The 24111-nt window shown below is 42.6% G+C and overlaps 1 protein-coding gene across 3 annotated transcripts in view; it reads left to right on the forward strand.

Annotated features, from left to right (window-relative positions):
• The window catches only part of Dgcr2 (DiGeorge syndrome critical region gene 2), a 78888-nt gene that overhangs the window by 39485 nt on the left and 15292 nt on the right, over window positions 1-24111 (forward strand). Inside the window, exons 3-6 of one of the 3 annotated variants that reach the window (XM_076860170.1) lie at window positions 8501-8626; window positions 11152-11371; window positions 13867-13943; window positions 20957-21133. In XM_076860170.1, the coding sequence (XP_076716285.1) occupies window positions 8501-8626; window positions 11152-11371; window positions 13867-13943; window positions 20957-21133 (600 nt within the window). The remainder of the gene's footprint in view (window positions 1-8500; window positions 8627-11151; window positions 11372-13866; window positions 13944-20956; window positions 21134-24111) is intronic. The other 2 variants (XM_076860219.1, XM_076860227.1) reach the window with 2 other exon arrangements.

A 24111-nucleotide genomic window follows, 5' to 3' on the forward strand; every position in this document is an offset into this window, starting at 1 on the left:
ATTGTTGCTGGGTTATCTTGTACTGTCAGTAGATATAGCTAGACTTTTTTTTTTTTTTAAATGATAAATTCATATTTATTGATTCCTCCAATTTTTGTATACAGGGGTTCTTTCTTTCTTCCCATTTCTTATTTGTAGCTCACTTTTCCCATAGTAAGAATTCTGGTCCCCACATATTTTAAATAGGTACTCATTTGTCCAATTCTGAAATACACATAAAATAGTTTTGGAGTTATACTCAGCTCTCCATATATGTTGGTTTCTCATCTGTGGATTCAGCCAACCATGAATCAAAACTATTTGAAAAAAAAAAACCTGTGCTTGTACTGAACATATATAGACTTACTTGTCATTATTCCCTAAACAATACAATATAATATCTATCTACATAATATTGACATTGTATCAGGTATAAGTAATCTAGAGATTATTTCAAAGTATACAGGAGAATATGCATAAGGGAATTGAGGGTCTTTGGACTTGGGGATCCTGGGGGGCGGTGTTAGAACAATTCCCTGTAGGTATAGGGATGACTATACTATTCCTATACTGCTGTCAATAACAAACCTGCTTAATTAATTTCAGAGGATTTCTTTGTAGTTCTTTGTTGTTAGATGGCTTCCTGTTAAAAGTATATAGTCAGATTTCTTTAGTCCAAAATCACTGTGATTCACTTATTCTTTAATATCTGTTTATTTTGCAGTACTAGGGATAGATCCCAAGAACAGTACCACTGAGCTTCATCCCAGCCCTGTATATTTTTTGTTTTGAGACAAGGTTGGCCTTAAACTTTATGATACTCCTGCCTCAGCCTCCCAAGAAGCTGAGATTGTTAGGTGTGTGCCAGTGTACCTGGAATTCATTCATTCTTTTCTTATGTATGATTATGTTAGCATTTGGGTCTCTTTGTATTTGATCTGAGGACTTTGCTTCTTCATCTTGTTGATTTAATTCTCATTTTTTATTGATATATAATTCATTTGCCATAAAATTCATCCCTTTATACAATTATGTGGGTTTTGGTATATTCCCAGGATTATGTAATTAACTTTATTTTTAGAATATATAAAATACATAAATAAGCATCTTATAAGCTAAGTGTGTAGCTTAGTGGTAGAGCACTTGCTTAGCATTGGGAAGGCTCTGGATGTGACCCCCCCAGTATCTCCCCCAAATTTTTATTACTACAAATACTATTTTGCAGTGATTTTTTTGTTTTTCTCTCTCTTTTTTTTTTTTTAACCTGTCCAAGATTTTATTAGCAGGATCTTAGCGGCCAGTCGCAGAAGAGAAGGGGGGAGGGGGGGGAGAAGAGAGAGAGAGGAGAGGGGGAAGAGAGAGAAGAGGAGGGGGAAGGGGGGGGAGAGAGAGAGGAGAGGGGGGAGAGAGAGGAGAGGGGGGGAGAGAGAGGAGGGGGGAAGAGAGAGGACGAGGAGAGGGGGGAGAGAAAGGGGAGAGGGAGGAGAAGAGAGTAAGAGAAGGAGAGGGAGAGAGGAAGAGAGAGAGAGAGAGAGAGAGAGAAGAGTAAGAGCGATTTTTTTGTTTTAATTTAACAAAATACCCTTGACATCATTTTGTATTAATTCATAGAGATATTTCTCTTCCTTTTTTACAGTCACCATAAACTTTACTTTAGGAACCTACTGTGTACTTCATCCAGTCCTTTGTGGAACTCTGGTTGTCCCTGTTATAATGCTAGTTGTAACTGAAATCATACCACTTATAACTGAAAAAAAATTTTTTTTAAATCATGCCATGTAGCGGAGTTTGGGGGCACACAACCTGTTATCGCAGTGACTTGAAGGAGGCTGATGCAGGGGGATCACAAGATTGAGGTCATCCTCAGCAATTTAACTGAGACCTGTCTCAAAATGAAAATCAAAGGACTGAGGATTAGTGATAAAGTGCCCAGTACTAAAAACAAAACCCATCATGATAATAATAATGTCACAGTAAACAACTTTGTTCATATGATCCCTCTTCTTGCTAAATTATTGGAGAAATATCTTCCTTATAGATTCCTAAATGTAGGATTACTGGGTCAAAGGGCAAATGTATTGTAATTTTGTTAAACATTGTCAGATTTCTTGTGTTTCTACTTTCTCAGATGTTAGCCCAAGATAGCTTTCTGCCCCAAATAAGTTTAGGGTGATTTGCTTCTAAAAATGACAATTTTGAGGCTGACAATTGCTGAACTGGATGGGACATTGAGACAACAGGCATAAACTGGGATTGTCTCCAGGCAGATTGTGAAGTATGGTCGACCTCTCTAAGTTAATTATACCTGTGCTTCTACTTTTTTAGAACTTCATCATCCTCTTTCCTGTTCTGTTTGTCCTTTAGACCATCTCATTACTTTTGTTTTAGTAGGTGTTAGGAAAGACACATGAATGCATTTGTGCAATCTGATATTTTTAACCAAAAGTTTCAAAAAATGTTATTAATCTGGAATTTTTATACCTAAAGAACCATGCATGAGGATAAGAATAAAGAAATCATCTGATGTGGACATACCTTTTAGAAAAGTTGGCACATTCTTTATTAGGCAGACAGTGGAAGATGTGATCTTGTAAAATGAGAAGAGGACAAAACAAGAAAGAAAATGGCCCTATGGCTGAGGTTGTGGCTCATTGGTAGAGTGCTCACCTAGCATGCATGAGGCACTGGGTTCGATCCTCAACACCACATAAAAATAAAATAAATATATTATGTCTACCTAAAAAACTAAAAAGTAATTATTTAAAAGAGAGAGAGAGAGAGAGAGAGAGAGAGAGAGAGAGAGAGAGAGAGAGAGGAAAAAAAAATGGCCCTAGATCCAGGCAACAGGGACCCAGAGAACAACTGGATCAGACAGAAATAAGATGCGCTGCTGGAGGGAGGCTTCCAGGCAGCAGAGCCAAATTCTGAGATGCTGAAATGGTGTTTGAGTGTTTACAAATATTTTTACTGGTCTTCATCTATTTTAGTATCTGAAAAGCTTAAAGGCAGAAAAATAGGAAACTAGTTTAAAAATTGATGCAAAAATTAACTCCAGGAAAAAGAAAATTGTTAAGAGCAATAAAATAACCTGAGTATATGTTATTTGCCTCACAAATGAAGAATATTTACATTATTATACTGACTGTGAAGTTATTGGAAAGTGTGGTAAGAATGTATGTGAACTACATCTTCCATCTGTGGATAACACTAAAAATGGATAAAGCTAGAAATAGCAGTGTATACCTATTTGGAAATATGAATGTAAATACCAGAAGAAACCAGTATAAAGGGTATTCTTAGGAAATGGAATTGGGCACAAAAGAGTGGAAGGGGGAGGCAGGAGTTTGTGTTTCATCTTTTGATAAATCATATTTAAGAGTTTTTAAGACTTTGAGTGAAGATTCCTACTCTAACTAGTCCATTTCTGTCCTATCTCTGCTGGTAGGTGAGCCTCAAGGCCACAGCCTGAAAGTGTCATAAGAGTTTCTCATGGCTTCTGCTCCTCTCACTGGCCTGTAGTGGAAGTTTAAGACATTTATTTTGTGATTGTCCCTCTCGTTCGTGCCAAAGACATTCATGAACCCAAGAAGAAACAGCGGAGGTAGATTTTGAACTCGGAACTTGAAGGGGTATATTTTTGCAGTTAATTTTTTGGGGGTTATATATACCTCTCATGGGTATAAAATGGAAAAGCAAACAGTACTGCTATTGATATTTTTAAAGCACAACCTCCAAATCCTGGAAGAACAGAGACAGATGGCAGCCACTGGGGCACATCCTCGAGTAAGTCTCAATAAGTGAGGTGGCCCTGGTGTTGGCTGCACATTAGAATAATCAGATTTAAAGAACCTGCATGACACAATGTCAGTACCAATAGGAATTTTTTTCTGGCTTTCTGATTTTAAGAATTCTATTTAATAACAAGTATTATCTGACTTAAAGATATTGAATTTTTTTATTTTAATTTTTATTGTGTTCAGGGGTTGGGGGGCAATACTGGGCATCAAACCCAGGGGCACTTTACCACTGAACTCTAGCCCTTTTAAAAAACTTTATTTGTAGTGGGGGGGGTGCTTTGAGACAAGGTCTCTTTGAGTTGTGCAAGCTGGCCTTCAACTTGCTGTCCTCCTGTCTCAACCTCCTGGCTCACTGGGATTATAGGCATGTATCACTATACCTGGCATGACAAATATTTGACTTTTTTTTTTTTTTTTTTTAAGAGAGAAAGAGAGAAGACATAGAGAGAATTTTTAATATTTATTTTTCAGTTTTCGGTGGACACAACATTTTTATTTTATTTTTATGTGGTGCTGAGGATTGAACCCAGCACCCCACACATGCCAGGCGAGCGCGTTACCGCTTGAGCCACATCCCTGGCCCCAAAATATTGACTTTTGACTATGACTGCAGACTAACTTGGGTATAAGTATGAAAAGGATATGAGTTCTGACAACTTGGAGTACTAAAGAAGCTCAAGTCCTCTTGTCCTCTCCTTTATTTGGGGAAGAAACACGTTCATCTGGACTCTAATGCTCTATATGGGCAAGTTTTTAAATTTTTAGAAACACAAGTTAAAGTCCCTCACATTTTGTCCTTTATTTGCAAATAATCCTTTTTTAATGCTTTTCAGAAGTGAGCATGCCACAGACTGTTTTGACTCAGTTTCTTTGTTGGACTTCCAGTGCTCTAGCATCCTCAGCTCCCATTGTGAGGTTATCTGAGGGGGAAGGAGACTATCAGGCATATTATCTACTGCCAGGAGGTGAGGCCACAGGGCCCAGAGATGCCGTGGGCTAGGAGCAGACAGCCTGCCTGTCAGGCCAACAACCTGTGGCTCTAGAGGAGGAGGATGCCCTGACCCTGGTGCCCTTATTCCCTACCCCTACTCTGGAGTATTGGGCCTGACCTTGCTGAACCTGATTTTCCTGTTGAAAGAACATTCCTCTTCCCTCATATTTTCAGTACCAGATAAACCATGGTTGCTTCAGGTCTCGCTCCATGGATTCCTGTTCCATCTTTGGCAGCAGGAGTAGCTCTGCAGTCTTGGCCAGGACATCTAAAGAGAAAAGAGCTATTCTAAATACCAAAGAGCAGCCTGGCCGTGGGGCCCCATGGGCTGCTTATGTTGCTGCTTTCCAAGATGTCAGGGGTTGAGTTCAGCCCACTTGAACTCAACCTCATCATAGTTAGAGGGGCCCTGTCCAGTTGCCTGATGGAAAAGTTAGAGGATATAACTTCTTTTTTTTTTAATATTTTTTTTAAAAAGAGAGAGAGAGAATTTTTTTTTAATATTTATTTTTTAGTTTTCGGTGGACACAACATCTTTGTTTGTATATGGTGCTGAGGATCGAACCCGGGGCGCATGCATGCCAGGCAAGCACGCTACCACTTGAGCCACATCCCCAGCCCATAACTTCTTGATAAAGGGAATAAGATTGTCCGCTGTTTGTTTATTGGTGTAGTCCCTGTGCCTAGGACAGTGCCTGGAACAAAGAAAGGGAGAGAAAGAAAGTTGCTTTGGGATGTGTATCCTGGAAGTAGCATTCAAAGATTAGCCACATGTGGGTCAGCTCAGCAGTGACAGCAGGGCCTGGTGTCTAGCTACATACCCACAAGCTGCCTCTCAGTAGGAAGAGGGAAATTTTGTCAGAGATTCTCCTAAGAAATCTGAAAGGCTGCTAATCCTGTGCCCTACCCATTCCCCAGTTTTCCCCAGGACACTTAGGAGTCCCTCATATAACTGTCATCAGTATCGTTGTCTTTCTCTTTCCTTTCTTGCTGATAAGGGCCTGTGTCAGTGCTGGGGGTTTCCTTGTTGGGCACGTAGTAGACATTTAATAAATAAGTTAGTGTGGAGATGAATGTGTTGGTATATAAAGAGGAATGAAGGAAAAGAAAAGGGTTCACAATTGCTACCTTAGCCCCAGAGAAGCCTGTTCAGCACAAAGGTACTTTTTTTTTTTTTTAATATTTTTAAATTGTTGATTGACTGTTATTTTATTCATTCATTTGTATATGGTGCAGAGAATTGAACCCAGTACCTCACAGGTGCTAGGCAAGCACTCTACCACTGAGCCACAACCCCAGCCCACAAAGGAACTTGTGTATCACCATTTGCCTCAAATGTTCCACCTGTCCTCCACCCTTAGGCTACAGATGGCTTCCCTCAGACAGTCAGCATCCACATATGTGATCTCAGTGTCCGTGTGACCAAGCAGTTCCTCTGTGCGATCTTGTCCTTCTCTTTGCCTCCCTCTGCCCTAGATTCATCTTTTTTGTGTGTGTGTGTGAGCAGTTTCCTACATACTGGTCTTGGTTTGGGGAAGAGGCCAAGATACAAAGTGGAATCACAGGTTTTGCTTGTTTGAGCAGACAAAGGGGAGATGTCAAATTTAGCTAGTGAAATATACTTGAGCCACACCTAATCTGGTCCTAGATGTACATACTTTTGCCCTCTGCCCAAGCTCTTCCCTCTGTCCAGAGCCTTTCTGTTCTCAATCCTCTTCAGCTTCCTGTCTAAAGTCCAGCTAAGAAGCCCGTGTGACTCTTTCCTTCTCCACCCAGCACTTACATGCCTTGTATTAGTGATCCTCCTCTTCCCATGAAGGGTCTGTGTCCTGGGTACTACCTCCGAGTCAGAGATGCTCTAAGTTTGGGAATCCCCCTTCCTGCATTTCTGGGTAATGCAGAGAGTGCTGAATCCTAGCAAGCTAATGTGCTAGGTGTTTGCAGAGAACAGCCTTAAAATCAGGCTTGTCTCAGTGTCAGGTTACTGATCACATTGCATTTTGGGGCACCAGAAGTTTTGAAAATGCACAATGAATACTTGAAGATGCTTCCCTCTTTGAATCCTTTGCTTTGTGCTGAACTTATATTGAAAAGTGGTAGTACGTTGTATGTTTTACAATGATTCCCAGTATAATAGCAACTGTTCTTCATCATGTGCCTGAGAGGAGTTATGGAAGTAATAGCTGAATATTTAGTGATTGAAGGAAGCAAAGCTTGTACAATCTGTCTTGCCCAGAATCTCCAAAGGAAACAATGAGGAACACATGGAGATTTTTGTACATATTATTCAGTGTAGCCTATGTACCCTTTCATAGAACAACACAAAAACTCAATGGTTATGAAATACATCCATGAAATACTATACAACCCTTAAAAACTTAAAATCTACATTCTTATTAAGAATGCGGAAGGCTAGTTATAGTTGTAAGCTTACCAAGCAATTCATATAATAGAATTGTATGACCTCATTATTTTTTCCTTTTTTTTTTCGGTGCTGGAGGTGGAACTCAGGGCCATGTTAATGGAGCCTCTACCAGTGAGCTACACCCCTGCCTGTATTCCAGTATTTTTAAGGATTTGTGTGGAGAAAAAGAGAGTGGAGAGGTGTCCCCAAATGTAGTAATGGTTTATACATATTATTTTTCCAAACTTTTTTCACATTAAATTTAAAACAATGTTCATAACACTAGCAGAATCTGATGGGTAGAAATCCTTCAGTCAAGTGGGACTGATTGCCAGCTGTGGCATCAGATAATTTGGGTTTTTAGGAACTCCTGTCTCCTGCTTCCTAAGTCTTCTGTCCCATTCTGGCCTGAGGGAAGCCATCTGTAGCTAGAGCATGTCTTCTGTCTTTCTGTTTGTGTGCAGCCATGCAGACAAAATTTGTTGCCCGTCTTTCCTGAATTTGTCCACCTGCCCTTTACTTGGAAAGTACAGGTGGAGTAGAAGGTAGGCTGGCCCAGGAGGGGCATTGCCTCTGTCTCCTACTCTGTGGCCTTGGGTAAATCACTTCATTTTTTAAAGTCTGCTCAAAAGAGACTGTGTAGAAAGGCCTGAATATTTTTAGGTCATGCTACGTAAAACTAGAATGCTTCCCTCTTCTTCAGCTTCCTGTTCACAGCTTCCAACCATGCATAAAGGCTTGCTGCACACCATGCCTGTGTCAGGTGCTAAAGAGCTAGATACAAACATCCTGAGACCCTGGCCTGGAGGCTCTTGCAGCCCTACAAGACCAGCTCAAGACTGGTCAGAAATAGACAGCAGGCAGCTTAGCCACTGATGAGCAATATAGAGGAGGGTCATACACAGTGGGTCCCCACTTCACACTAACATTGGGAGGAACATGAGGGGAAGGGAAATTTGGGTTTTAGAAAAGATTGCCTCACTTGGTATCCCTGTGAAGCTGGCATTGCCAAAGGATTTTAAGCAGGAATGTCTGGCCTTTTGCTATACTAGCTGTACTTGCTAGAAAATGCAATGGAGAGACCTCATATCATAATAATGATTAAAAAAAAGAAGATAGCCAGTGTTTAACTGATGTGAATGGCAATGATTTCTAGAGTGCTAAAGAAAACCAAAATAAATGGACTCTGCTACCACATTCTGCACCTGGTCCTTCCAGCCCTAAGGAGAACTGAACTGATGTTCAACTTGGTGCTTTTTAGAGAACCATTATGACTGCACCCTTACTGCTGCACATGTGGGACTCATAGCACATTTCTTTTGCTTTCAGAAGTAACCGGGGAGACACGTCCTTACCATGGAAAGGAGGCTGTGGATCCGAGGCAGGGGCGGGCCAGAGGAGGTGACCCCACACATTTCCATGCGGTGAATGTGGCACAGCCTGTCCGCTTTAGCAGTAAGTTGCAGACCTGCCCTGACTGTCATCCACAGACATATAGCCTACCTCAGTAGTATAGCCTAAGACTCAGTTCCTGGCTTTCCCAGTGCCATTTAGCTGGAGGAGTGGGGGCGGGGGGTTTGTTTCCCAAAGCAGCTCTTAAAGACAGGGGGCATGAATGAGGCTTCATGATTACCTGCCCAAGATCTCCCAGCTCTAGATGTGGCACCCATGCTCTATGTTTTCACAGCATGACTGCCCTCAGGGTTGGATGGCATTGTCCCTGGGAAATCCCATAATTTTATCATTCCTATTATAGGTGGAGAAACAGGCTCTGAGAAAGTTGGTATAGCTGGTGGCATGGGAAGGCTTTACTTCATGTTTTTTTAAAAAAGGCCATTAGTTATTTGGCTGGCCACATTGGGATGCACCTGAAGTCTCAGCTACTTGGGTGACTAAGACAAGAAGATCTCTTGAGCGTGGGAGTTTGAGGTCAGCCTAGGCAGCATAGTGAGACTCCATCTCAAAAACTAACTGAATAAAATAATTATTTAATGAATTATTCATGACATTAAAATTTTAAGGTGACTTAATAAGGTTAAAGTTTGAGGAGAAAGGTATAGTTGAAATGCCCCATTGTAAGCAGACGTGCTCAGGTGATTGTACTTAAGTACAGTGAGCAGCCCCAATTGGGTTAGGAAGATTTGTCTGCTGCAGACCTTAGGGGTGGTCTGCTTGTTTGTGTTAACACAGCCCATAGACTCAGTGCTTGGGAGCACCTGAGAAGGCACATCATAGCCCCTTGTGCTGCAGCTTGTGCTGACTGCTTAGAGTCCTGGGCTAGACCACTGAGCTGCAGTGGCTCTGCCAAGCCCCACACTGTCAGTGATGAGGCAGTCCTGGGAAGCCACCCACACTGCAAGGCCCCCAGTACTCCTTGAACCCCCTACCATCATGGAGCCGCAGTTCTTTGTCTGATCAGAATTTAACGAGCACTAGGTGGTGTGGGCCAGCCCTCCTCTGAGCCCTGGCACTGTGCCTGGTTTTACCACAGATTAACTGCAAACCCTTCAGTTGAAAGGTATTGCACAATACTGGGTGAATGAGGAAACAGGCTCTGAGAGGACAGCCTGTCTAGGATTATATAGATGGAAGGGGCAGCTCCAGATGTATCCCTATGGGTCCTGATGCTCAGCTCTGTGCTCTATTATCTGTTCTTTTGAGTAGTAATACTTCTCCCTAGGCAATAATTCCACAAAGTTCAACACATTAAAAAAAAAGAAAGAAAGAAAGAAAAAAAAGCCAACTGGTTTCCCTCTGGACCTCTTCCCAGATGAGAAGCCTGGCCCTGCTGCTAGCTCTTAAGCTACTTATCCTTTCCATGCCTTGGGGTCCTCACCTCTAACATGGAGATGAGCAGAACCACCCCTAGGAAAACATTGGCATGGACACATAGAAAACTCAGTAAGTGCCATCTTATTGTTGCCCTTGATGGTCATGTGCTATACACATTGCAAGGCCTAGCTCTTTGTCCCCAAGTGGTGATCAGGTGGTTCTATCCAGCTTGTTGTCCTTGCAAACAGTGCTATGGACATGCCTCAGAGAACAGAACCATCATATTATTCCTCTGATCTCTTTTCTCTGTGCCATAATGGCACATTATTAATAATATACCAATCCTAAATATAAATAATAAGGTGCCTAAAAAGTTTCACTAGTGCCACAGGATGTAAACATATTTTAAAATTGCTTTTTTTTTTGGATTTGCTAAAAGTTATTACTCTTCAGTGTACTAATAGGAGACATGCCAACATTATAAAGCAAGCCATTATTACTATCTTTGGGAAGCTGTAAAGTACTAAACCTTTCCATACCCAAGGGGTAGATTGACAGGCTGATGAAGTAGAATGCTAGCCAGTCTCAGGGAGATAGGGCTCTGGCTGGCTCTTTGGCTTCATAAGCTGTAAACATAACCCCAACCTCCTTTTCTCGTCTGTGGGTGATGGGTTGGTCCTACAATCTCTTGGCCCCTACATTCTGATCTAAGCTGCTGTTTTAGTGGAGTGCTTCCTAGCATCCTACTGAAAATGCCCATGTTAACAGAAAGGGAAGACTGGGGACTCAGCTCAGGAAGCTGCTTGCTGGCAGCAGAAGCTAGGACAGCTGGCCATCAGGGAAGCAAGGGCTGGGCATGGAGGGAGTCTCTCTGCTTGCTCTCAGCAGGATCTCACAGACTATATGGGGGAGTTATTTTCTTGTTAATCAGACTTAGTGAAATCTGCTTTACAGAAACTAATTCAGCAGACCTATTTACTACTAAGTAAATTAAAAGATCTTGTGGAAACGGGAGAAATCACTGAATATACTAGCATTGTAGGGTGAATTTTTATCCTTAAAGAATGTATGATCTTATCCTCTAGAGTCTGTTTCCCCTTTTTTCCAAGGTGATTTCTGAGGTGTGCCTGTCCTTAATGTAGCACATATAATTTTGTTTTTGGAGTCAGGATCCTAATTTGGGGGACAACTCCCCTTCTGTCCTTCATGTTTCCTAGGGAAATGCCCAACAGGGTGGCATCACTATGAAGGCACGGCCAGCTGCTATCGTGTTTACCTGAGTGGGGAGAACTACTGGGATGCTGCACAGACTTGCCAGCGTGTGAATGGCTCACTTGCCACCTTCTCCACTGACCAGGAACTGCGCTTCATCCTGGCCCAGGAATGGGACCAGCCTGAGCGGAGCTTTGGTTGGAAGGACCAGCGCAAGTAAGTCCTGAGAATAGGAGTCCTATGAGGGCTGAGCACATGGCCAGCAGGTAACATAAGAGGAAGGCAGCTCCCTACCAGCTGGAAGCAGATAGACATTTAGGAGCTTGGCATATATGCATCAAGATGGGATTGGAGGCTCATGGAGGAGATAGTGGAGGGCTGGGATCTCAGGAGGCTGAGATAGTTCCAAATTGTAGGACTGTGGGCCAGCCTTTTCATTGGTCCCCCTCTGTTGGTACAACACCATTTGTTGAGTGCAGCCATGGATTGCTGTTCTCTATCCTGAGGGACTATTTGGTGTGGGCTTTGTGGCCTCTGGTGTAAGGGTGCACAGGTGGGCATGGGTTCTCTTTGAGACAGTAAACCCTGTTACCTCTGCTCAGTGCTTTCAGTGGGCCTGCTCATACATGCATGAGTGTGAAAGTAGACTCACTGGGTATATGTGTCAGGATTTGAGCCCAGGCAGTTTGCTCAAAACCTGGCTCCTGGCCTCCATGCTCTGTGCATCGAAGAGAAAATGTGAAAATGAATGCTTACTACACGTCTGCCAGACCCAGATTTGCGGGTAGGGGGTTTGTTTAGGAAATAGGAGTACACTGAGTCCTGCAGTATGCCACCTCTGGAAGATGTATCACGCTGTTCCATTCACACTGCTAAGGGTGAAGCGTAGATAATGGCATCCAGTGGCTGTCCTCTTCTGGAGGGGAGCACAGTTCTTTGGAGTTTAAAAGATAATTAGTCACCTGCTGCCTTCCTAAAGTGGACAACTACAACACTGCCATGAGAGGATGATGACCCAATGCAGGTGGATAGAGGACCTTAATTTCAAGTCTAGAGCTTGGGTTAGTTAGTTAGGTCCTATGTGACGTTTGCAAATTGTAAGATCAATCTGTTTCTCCTATTGCAGCTGCAAAGTGAGAAAAATAGTAGGTTATTTTATCAAACCCCATGAGGAAATGCCTGGGAGTCTAGTGGAAAAACAAGAAGGCATCAGCCAATAGGTGGGGAAGGCCTGTCTCCCATGGCTGCCAGTATATGCACAGCACAGGCTAAAGGCAGAGTAGCACCATGACACTGTAGCAGGTTGACCTGCTGATGGGTTTCACCAGCACTAGGGCAGGGGATAAAAAAGAGGTGCTAAGCTGTGTGCAGTGCTGGGTTGTGTGCTTGGGAACACGTTACAGGCCTGGTGCGGGCTGGCTATGAGCAAAAGCCATATAAGTGTCTTTTTAACTCAGCTGGTAGTGTTTTGTTTATTCACAGGTCAGGTTTGTTTCTTTACTGAAGAATAAGATCTGTCATAGAATGTTACTGTTCTGTAGTTTTAACATAGTCATACAATTGTATTCTTGCATTTTATGTCTACGAAGAGTAAGTTCTCATTTAAAACGTGAAAGCTTTATGGGATCAACTACTAAGAACAAGCTTAGTCTGGGTGTGGTGGCACATGCCTGTAATCTCAGCTGCTCAGGAGGCTGAGGTAGAAGGATTACAAGTTCCAGGCCACCCTGGACAACCAATGGAGACCCTGTCTCAAAAAAGAAAAAAAGGACTGGGGCTAGGGCTAGGGCTGGGGCTCAGTGGTAGAGTGCTCACCTAGCATGTGTGAGGCACTGGGTTCAATCCTCAGCACCACATAAAAAATAAATAAATAGGGCTGGGGTTGTGGCTCCATGGTAAAGCACTTGTCTAGCGTGCATGAGGCATTGGTTTGATCCCTGGCACCACATAAAAAAAAATATCTACAACTAAAAAAAAAATTAAAAAATAAAAAATAAATAAAGGTATTGTGGTCCATCTACAACTAAAAATAAAAATTCTTAAAAAGGGGTGGGGGGGCTATAGATATAGCTCAGTTGGTAAACCACTTGTTAGCATTTACTACATTTGGAGTTTAATCCCTAGTACCTAAAAAATAAAACAGAACCACCAAAAATAAGCAGGGTTGGCAGGAATTACCTAAAGTTAAATTTTTTTTTCCTGATCTATGAATTTGTTGTTTAGAATTTTAATATATTTTATTAAAACTAAAAGTTAAAACTTGAATCACTCATATTTTAGAATTTCAGTTTTTAGAGGTCAGCATAACTATTGAAACACATATATAGTTCTCCTGAAATCTTAGCAGCACAGGAATTCCAATCACAAGTTCAAAGTGAGCCTCATCAACTTAGTGAGGCCTAAACAACATAGTGAGACCCTATTCCAAAAAAAAAAATTTTTTTTATTAAAGGTCTCGGAATGTGGCTCAGTGGTTAAGCACCCCAGGGTTCAATCCCTGATACCTAAATGAATGAATGTGCACGCGCTCACATACACAAACACATAGTTCTGGAGGTATAGTTCAAGAAGAGAGCACTTGCCTAGCATGCATCAGGTGGTCCTGGATATGATCCTCAACACTGTACAAATACATAAATATATAAAATACAAATATAGTCATGAAAGGCTGCTTTTCTCCTTGTGCTCAGGTCTGTTTCCATCCCCTGCAGGTTGTGGGTTGGCTATCAGTATGTCATTACTGGCCGGAACCACTCCTTAGAAGGTCGCTGGGAGGTAGCATTCAAAGGTAAGTCTTTCTGATTTTTGAGTTTGAAAGTGGTGGGAATCGTCCTGACTCAGAATATTGCTGGGACCGCCTATCTTCCCTCCACAGTTTCCTCCAGTGGTGCCTGGTCTACCCTGGTGCCTAGTATAGAATACATGGAGAGGAGGGGCCCCCAGATTGTAGGGAGGGTATTTTGAGGCCAATGTGCATGCAACCCAACTGATCAGGACCCATGTGGGGTTGGGGCCTTCTCTGAAACCCATTGTTGTTTCTCACTGTGGCCAGATTTATAGATTTCCTGTCTTCTCTTTGAAGTTAAGGACTTTGACTGGGGAGAGTAGGTAGAAGGTTTATCAGTGGGTATCAAGTTACAGTTAAATAGGAGTAAGAAGTTCTGATGTGCAATTGCACAGTAAGGTTAACAATAATGGACCATACCTTTTGAAAAAGCTAGAAGAAAGGATTTCAAGTGTTTTTACCACAAAGAAATGATAAATGTGTGAGGAGATAGATGTTTAACTTCATTTAATATGAATTGCAACAATACATGGTACTCCATTAGTATGTATCATTTTATGTATCAGCTAAAATTAATAAAAAAGAGGGCTACAGATATAACTCAGTGGTAGAGTGCTTTCCTAGCTTGAGCAAAGCCCTGTGTTCACAAAATATGGAAATAGAAAATAAAGTTAAGTACTTTGGAGCATATAAATGAGTATACAAAGTATGCTGCTGGCACATATAATCCATAGAGGGAAATCAAACTTTCTAAGAGAAGTTCAGAATTAGAAGCTAAAACTTGTAACAGTGGCTATGTATAGTATAGTTGAACACCTACCCCTAACTCATTCCTCCCCTCCTCTATTATTGCTTAGTACTGACAGTCCTTTCCCAGCACCCTTGTTGTGTCCTATCTGCTTGTACCTGAGCTACACTCTTTCACCTTGTTGTCCATCATCAGCCCTCACCTGTTGGGTTATTCCTTGGGTCTCTGGCTTGAGCTCAGATATAGGTTCCATTTCCTCAGACACATCCCAGTCTTGCTGTTGATGTGTTCATTGAGAAGGACAAATGAGGAATTGTGGGCCCTGAGTTAGGGTTGAGAAGGGTCAGGGCCCCAAACAGCTGGCTTTCCTGGAGAGAAGGAGGACTTCATATAGATAGAGACCACACAAGGCACCTGGGGCTGGGCAGGGAGCAAAGGTGGAGTCTGCAGGGCCCAGCAGAAAGAGCAAAATCCACTAGCCCCTGCTCCTACTGAGTGTATTGTTCCATTCTTATGTCCCCTGATTTCCTTACTGAAAGCACGTACCCCTTGCAACATATGTGTTGCTTAGGTTTCCCACAGGAATAGTTGGCAAATAGATGGCTTTTGGGTTTCTAGGCTCCAGAGTAACACTGTGCTTTGTAGAGGATCATTCTGCTAGTAGTTTTTTACCTGCTGTTGTCACAGCTGTTGAAGGTGCATTTTTGAAACTCTGAAGTCCAGACCAGCCTTCAGGACAGTGTCAACACTCATGAGCATGGTTGTCTTCTGAATAATAATAATTAAAGGGAGAAGACATCTGTCTGTGTGGCATGGCAGCATGCCTGAGTTGGGACTGGTGCCTTCATCCCTGTCATTCCGGTAAGGGTCCCGGGTAGACTGTAATGACCATGCTTATCTCATGGATCTGTTGGGGCCTGAGGAGAGTGAAACTAAAATATAGAAAAATATTTAATGTATGTGTCAACACTGGCAGCTATGTTTGGCATATAGCCCCTTGTTTGTGCAACTGATTAGGAATTGACCCCATAGCAAGAGGGGGCACTTATGCAGGGCATATGAGCATCCTGCAGCTCTGCATGGACATACCATGCTATTGACTATGGATTTGAGGACTCCATTAGTAGATTAAGTAGTGGTCACCAAACACATAATTAAAAGAGGATTCTTATGCTCCAAGATCACTGACCTGAGTGCTTGAAACAGTTCACCATTTTGAGTTCCTCATGAATCAAAGGAATTAAACATAAAACATAAAACCAACATAAAAGCAACTCTTAATGGCATTCTGGATTAGAAAGGGCCTTATAAAAACTTTCAGGTGACAGAGAAATTTGTGGACTTAATAGTGGATATTGATTTAAATGTTCATTTTCTTAGGTATGCAATAGTATTGTAGATGTTTGATTTTAGATGTGCACCTATATGCAGGAACTGCATATAGCTGCCAGTATGTCTGTAGAGGTGGGGGGAATAAACAGCAGGATGCTGCTCAGCATTGAAGTTACTCAGGAACTTGCAGTCCTTCGCCTCAGAGTTTTTTTTTTTTCATTTGCAAATGAAAAGCACTTAAGATTTCTGATAAGAAACTGGCCAGTAAAAAGATTGAAAGTACAAATAAGAACATGGCCAGACCTGCCTTATCCTGCTCTCAGAGTAGCTCTTTTTTCAACTGTTCTTTGGCAGTTGTGCTCTTATAAAATAGAGGGATCTGTTTTGTCTGAGAAATTGACCCAAAGAAAAGGATTCAAAAGCATGTGTGAGGCACTGGGTTCCATCCTCAACACCACATAAAAATAAATAAATAAAATAAAAGGTTTTTAAAAAATGAAAAGTGTATTTAAATCTTTGTCATTAATAATGAATAGTTCCCTAAGAGCATTCTGTGCCTAAGACTCTTAGCTAAGGATAGTAGGAAGGAAAGAAGAAGGAAGATGTTTTAAAATGTGTTTTTTTTTCTACATCTTGTACAAACTTCTTTTATTTTTAAACATTTAGTATTTTTTAGTTGGATGAATTATTTTTATTTCATTCTTATGCGGTGCTGAGGATCGACCCAGGGCTTCACACATGCTAGGCGAGCACTTTACCACTGAGCCCCAGCCTCTGTGCAAACTTCTTTTGTGTGTAGTTTTTTTTTTTTTGTTTTTTTTTTTTTTGGTGGCAGGGAAAGCGATTTTGGTTTGTGGTATTAGGGATTGAACCCAGAAGCACTCTACCATTGAGCTTCATCCCCAGCCCTTTTTATTTTGAAACAGGGTCTTGCTTAGTTGTTGAACTTGAACTTGCAATTCTCCTGCCTCAGCCTCCCAAGTAGCTGGAATTGCAGGTGTGCACCACTGTATCCACCTGTATGTTTTATTTTTTTTTTAATATTTATTTTTTAGTTTTAGGTGGACACAATATCTTTATTTTTACGTGGTGCTGAGAATCGAACCCAGTGCTTATGCATGCTAGGTGAGCGCACTATCACTTGAGCCACATCCCCAGCCCAAACCACCGGTGTGTTTAATAACATGTATTCTATATTGGCACAATGCTATGTGCATATTACACATGTATATATTTATGAAACATCTGTGTCCACACCTGCCCCATACACACTTTAGGTTTGAAGCTTATTCCTCTTGGACTCCTGAGGGCCTTGGAGGATGCACTACCTTACCATTCCCTAGGAGAGTGGCAGAGCTGCTCTGTATCATGTCTTCATAAGCTCATGTGCTTGCATAGCCCAAGGACCTTGGAAAAGTTCCTAGACCCTATAGGTATGGCAGCGCCAGGCCTTGGAGAATACGCTGGAGACTGAGAGCTGCTGCCACCTGCAGACACAGGCCCATCATTTTTATAATGGAAGAGTATGCAGAAAGTATGAAAAAAAATGCAGATCTTTGTTGTCTAAAGAGAACCATCTACATATTCCCTCATCATTCACAGGGTTTCCCATCATTATGGTTAACAGTGTCACTTCAGTTTCTGGTTATTGGTTATTCTTGCTTGATTTTTATTTTATTTTATTATATGTATTTATTTACTTAGGTACTGGGCATTGAACACAGGAGTGCTTTACCACTGAGCTATATCCCCAACCATTTTTATTTTTGAGTCAGGGTCTCACTAAGTTGCATAAGGCCTTGCTAAGCTGATAAAGCTGACTTTGATCTTGTGATCCTCCTGCCTTAGCCTCCTGAGTCACTGGGATTATAGGTATGGCGGTCAAGCTGGCTTGATATTATTTTAAAGCACAGAAGTGGAAATACATTTTATAATGAGCCCACATAATATGGAAGTTATTCGTTTAAGATTTGTTTAGTCTCTCAGGGCCTCACTTCTAAAATGACCAAAAAAGGAGGACTTGTGGCAAAAAGGATCATGGCCACATGCAGCCTATTCATTGCATGAACTGCACCTGGTTCCTGCCCAAAGACAAGGCCATTAAGTAATTCATCATTTAAAACATTGTAGAGGCCACAGCTGTCAGGGATGTTTCCAAAGCAAGTGTTTCCGACACTTACATGCTTCCCAAGCTCTATATGAAACCATAGTACTATGTGAGTTGTGCTATTCCATAGCAAGGTGGTCAGGAATTTCTTGTGAAGCCCAGAAGGACCAAACACCCCCACCCCAATTTAGAACTGTTAATGCTACCCCATGACCTCCAACAAAGCCTATTTAAGGAGCTGGGTCCTTTAGGAGTGGAGAAAAGCTGTTTAGGTTTGAACCTTATTCCTCTCAGACTCCTGAGGGCCTGTGGTGAAAAAATAAAATGGGAATTATAATTTAAAAACAAAAAACATAAGTGTTTGTTCAAACCAGACATGGTTTCGCACACCTGTAATCCCAGCACACCTGGGCAACTAATGGAGACTCTGGCTCAGTAAAATACAAAAGGCGGCACCCCTGTGTTCAATCTCCAGTACCACAAAAAAGCAAATAAGTAAATATTCACTCATTCGTTCAGTATCTCTGGCTTCACATCTCCCCCTCCCCCCACCATATGTCTGAGCACACACCCATACTGCTGGAGCTCACTTGTATCACAGGTTGACTGACAACTGGATGTGCATATAACCTAGAAGGAGCCTTATCTCCCAGAGATCTTTTCAGATCTGACTTGTCTGCATCTCTGTCTTGGTGCTGTACCCAGGCAAGAACATGACTATAGTTAGTAGGACCTGTATGGTGAGGTCAGTAGACAGAGCTTTGATGGGCAGTGGCAGCAAATTGGGAGTGCCTACCATCCCAGCCTCAGTTGCACAAATCATGTGATTGAGAGCAAGTACCTCTTTCCTTTGACATTCTGCATTTGGGGTGGGCAGGGTGTACCCACATAATCAGTCCATAGACAGCACCTTTGATTGCAGTCTTTAGCAGCTTCCATGGGCAGAGATGCTATATCTGCATGATGCTGCCCTTGACATGGAAGTGTCACTGTGTCTTTCATCTACTGGTGGCTTGGTGGGACCTAGGCCCAGAGACTTCCAGGAACCCTTCCAAATCACCTTCCAACTTGACTCTGCCCTGAGGAGTTATTTATGACCTTGGTTTGAGTGTTGCCATTGTGTGTATCATAGTTGTGTTCAGGAGTTCTGGACTGGCACCCAGCCTCAGTTCTAAAGACTTGCTTTTTTTTTGGTACTGGGGATTGAACCTGTAGGCACTTAACCTCTGAGACACATCCTCAGACTTTTTAATTATTTTTTTAAAATTTATTTTGAGACAGGGTCTTGCTAAGTTCCTGAGGCTGGCCTTGAACTTGTGAACCTCCTTCCTCAGCCTCCCAAGCTGTGGGATTATAAGTATGTGCCACTAGTCAGAAGACTTGCTTTTTAAGGGTAGGGAGGACCCTGTTTATTTTTTAGACTATGGAACAAGAAACCAAATAGTGAAGAAAGCAGTATTTTAAAGGGAAGGACTACCCAGGTGAAAGCATCCCGTCGGGAAACAGGGAGCCTGGAGGAAAGGCAAGTGTCAGTGCATAGCATACTGGTGATGGCTTCTATTCTCAGCAGTGGGGATGATTCCTCCAGGTTGTGTGGGAAAACATCTCCAAGGAACCATTCTAGTCCCTTCTCCTCTTTTGCATCTGTCACACACAGATGAGGCTGGCAGGACTGGAGCCTGGATGTCCCTGAAGTGGGAAGCAACTTCAGTGGTGGCTGTGCTACCCAGCCATGAACAAGTCTTGTGGGTCTCAATGCTTCCAGAAAGCCAGTCTCCCTGCCCTTGCCAGGGAGCCATGGGTCCATGTACTGCAGCCCAAAGCTGCCTCTAGACACATCAGCTCCTTGCAAACCAAGCACCATGTTTAGTGCAGGGAGGAAACAGTTCAGGAAGGTTTGAGTGGAAATATCTATTCTGTGAAAGGGGTAAACTGCATTGCCATCTTAGTGAACAAGAAATTTGGGTGTTCCATCATGATTCTGCTTTCTGGAAAACGTTGCTTTTGTATTTCCAGTGATCCATGTCAGGCAAAAGGAATCTTGGTAGCCCTGCCCTGGGGTGCTGCACAAGGTAGTGAGAGGTTGGAGATTAACAGCCTCTCCCCCAATGTACCTGAATCCCAACCCTTGAATAGTGAGGATAGTTTGGTTTCTGATTGCCTTTTCTCTAACTTGGAAAGTAGGAGCTGAGTGCATTGCAAGTTCCTTCTGAGCTTGGAGAGGGACCCAAGGGGCCAGTACTTTCCAAGTGTTTACCTCAGCCAGCTGATGGGGAAGGTGTTAGTGTGCTGGTGGGTGTCAGAGCTGACATTTGCCTGAACTGCACATGCCTGATAGGCACAGTACAGATGCTTCTGAAGTGCTCCATTTATTACTGGGTATTTTGTTAGGGGAGAACTTCCACCTACCTGTTTTATTTCCCTACCCGTATTCACATTTGTATATTTGTTCATTTTGTCAGTATGAATCCCTGCATTTTGATCCAGTGTGTTAAAATCCATTGTTTCATCATGCATGCAGGTTCTAACACCCCTGAAATATCTCTATCCAGCACCTTCTCTCTGTATAGTACTTACAACTGCCAGAGTTTGCTTGTTCTTTTGTTTGTTGAGGCCCTGCCAGGCCCATTGTCTGGAACTGATTTCCAAGAGGCTGGGGAAATCACACATGTACACTTTAGCCACAAGGATGTAGCACTAGCATTTGGTAGTCCACAGTTTCTTTGGTTGATGGTCCTGTTTGACACCATGGATCCTTTGAGAAAACTGCATGCTCATCTGCTGACCTATGTTGTCATGCCCAGCCTCACCTTTTATCTCCCCACACAGGCTCCTCAGAGGTGTTCCTGCCCCCCGACCCCATTTTTGCCTCAGCCATGTCTGAGAATGACAATGTGTTCTGCGCCCAGCTTCAATGCTTCCACTTCCCCACACTGCGGCACCATGACCTCCACAGCTGGCATGCTGAGAGCTGCTATGAGAAGTCTTCATTTCTGTGTAAAAGAAGTAAGTCCTTTGGAACCTACCTTCTCAGGAAGCCATCAGGGCCCTGGTCAGCTTCTAATGGGCTCTAACCTTGCAGTGCCTGGAGATGGAAGCCCCTGAGCTACCTTTCTGTGGCCTGGGCAGCTGTGGGCATCTCTGAGCTCCAAGTTCTCTAATCTTAGATAGATACCATATTTCCTGCCTTACTGCTTCAGTGTTGTTAAGAGATTAAATCCTTGGGAATGGTGACCCAAGCATTTGCCAATCCCCTGGCACTTCTGCAGCATTCATTCCCTATCTCCTCCCCTAGCTCTTTGTGGCTCCTTCTTTTTGCTTCTCTCTTTGCTTATCTGGACAACCCCTCCTCACCAGTCAGTGGTGTCACAGATCTTTCCCTGGCCCCCTGCCAGCACACTTGCTGAAATTCCACATCAAGGTCCCTTTCACACCTGTGGTCTAGAGCAAGATTCCCTGCTTCCACCCAGTCCTCTGCAATGGGGTTGAGAGGTTGTAATCAGCCTTGACACAGCCACTGACAGCCACTAACATTGGAGTCCCGTTCAGCTAATGATCTCATCTCTGCTCATGTGGCCCATCCCTGCCTTCCTGCTGATAAATCATAAACCAGAGTTTTACTTATGCCTGATCCTGTTTCTGGACTCCATTCTTACCCTTGACTCTTTTATCAATCCTTTGTCATTGCCATACTGTCATCCTTATAGTAACTGTGATAAGTCTTGATAGCTGACATTACAACTTCCTTGTTTTTGGTATTATGTTGCCTTTTCTATTCTATATGGATTTTAGAGTGAGGTTTTTGTTGTTTTGGTTTTTTTTTGGCGGGGGGGAGTACTGGGCATTGAACCCAGGGATGCCCTACCACTGGTCTACATCTCTAGCCCTCTCCTCATTTTATTTTGATGCAAGGTCTCAAGGTCTCAGTAAGTTGCCCAAATTTGACCTCAAATTTGTGATCCTCCTGCCTAAGCCTCCTAATTTGCTGGGATTATGGGCATGCACCACTATACCTGGTTTATAAAGTCTTCTAGCAGATGGATTGTCCTAGGTTTTCTCCTTTTTTCTTTTTTCCAGTACTGGGGATTGAGCCCAGGGGTGTTTTATCACTGAACTGTATCTTACAACCATAATTTTATTTTGAGACAGCCAGGCTGGCATTGAATTTGTGATCCTCCTGATTCAGTCTCCAGAGTGTTTGGGATTAAAAGGCATGTGTCATGGCATTCAGTTTGATTCTTTTATATTAATCATAGTTGTTTTAAATTCCCCATGGATGGTTTCTTTATCTGTGTGATAACTTAGTCTAGTTTTGTTGTTTGGTCTTTGAAACGTGGTACTTTTTTTCTAGAAATTGTCATTGAAAGCCAGACATTGTGCAGGAGAGTAGACACTGAGATTAGTAGTTTTGGTGCTAACCTTTTCTTCCACTAGGCCTTTAGTGTGGGGAGGTCTTCAGTACAGTGAGAAAGTATTAGAAAGTATTAATCTTGAGGTGGGGCACTGGGCTGGACTCGAGTTTGTTGGACCTGTGTTTATCCTCAGTGCACCCCATCCTTCATATTTGGTAGGGATACCTCTTGTGTCTGCTTCATCTTCTACTTTAGGTCTTCCCTTTGGCGTGCCCCTCAGAGAAGCTACTTATTGGAGCTCTCCCAGCAGACCACTGAGACTGATTCCAGGCTGCTGCTGCTTTTTTTTTTTTTTTTTTTTTTTTTAATCTTGTTCTAATTAGTTATACATAACAGTAGAATGCATTTTGGCACATTGTTCACAAATGGAGCACAACTCCTCCTTCCTCTGGTTGAACATGGTTACACCGGTAGTATAATCATACATGTATATAGGGTAATAATATCTCTCATTCCACTGTTCTTCCCATTCCCACACTCCCTCCCCTCCCCTCACTCCCCTCTTGCCAAAGTTTCTTCACACACACACACACACATACACACACACCATTATGGACTAGCCTCCACTTACCAGGGAAATCATTCAGCCATTTGGTTTTGAGTTTGGCTTATTTTACTTAGCATTATATTCTCCAGCTCTCTCCATTTACCTACAAATGCTGATTCCAGGCTTCTTATGTACCTGGTAGCAGAGATTGGGGGGACAAAGGGGTTGATGTTCTGATTATGTTTCAGCCTTCAGCAGACCCAGTACCCTGGGTCTCCAGGGTATGGCTTTCATCAGTGCTTCTCCTGCTCCTCCAGCTGGAGTTGGATCCAGCACTGGAGCTTTCACCAGTGCTCTAAAGACTCCATGTGTGCTCTGATTGGAGGTAGACTGACAAAAGGTTGGACAGTTTAGGTGGTTTGTTTGAGGAGCACATTTGACTTTTTCTTCTGGGATATCCTGAGTTGGAAGTACAGAATAGGGAAGTTGTGGTCAACAACCAGATCCTGAGTACCCCAGGCTAGTTACCTCAAAGATGGTAGGTCAGAAGTATTTGGTCATGTATGGCCTGGCCATTGTCAGGTATTACATTATAAGACTGAAATGTTCAATATCTAACCTTTTGGGGTTGGCTTCCTCACTGCCACTACTACTCATAATTTCTGGGAGAGTTATTCAAATTATTACTTAGTCCATGGTTTATATTTATTGCTGAGGAGTATTTATTTGCCTGTTGAAGGACATCTGAGCCGATCCCAGTTTTTTGTTTGTGTTTTGTTTTTTTGGTACTAGGGATTGAACCCCAGGGTCACATAACCACAGAGTCACACCTCCAGGCATTTTGTATTTTATTTGGAGTCAGGGACTCCCTAAGTTGCTGAGGATAGCTTTAAACTCACAATCCTCCTATCCGAGCCTCCCAAACCACTGGGATTACAGGCATGCACCACCATGTCTGGTTGATCCCCAGTTTTTGATTATTGGGACAGAAGTTTCTCTGAACATATGCATATAGGTAATGTCCAGGGATAATTGCCCAGGATGACAGTTGCTGGGTTGAATGCTTAGTTTTTTTGTTTTTTGTT

This window comes from Callospermophilus lateralis, chromosome 1 (genome assembly GCF_048772815.1).
Source record: "Callospermophilus lateralis isolate mCalLat2 chromosome 1, mCalLat2.hap1, whole genome shotgun sequence".
NCBI lineage: Eukaryota > Metazoa > Chordata > Mammalia > Rodentia > Sciuridae > Callospermophilus > Callospermophilus lateralis.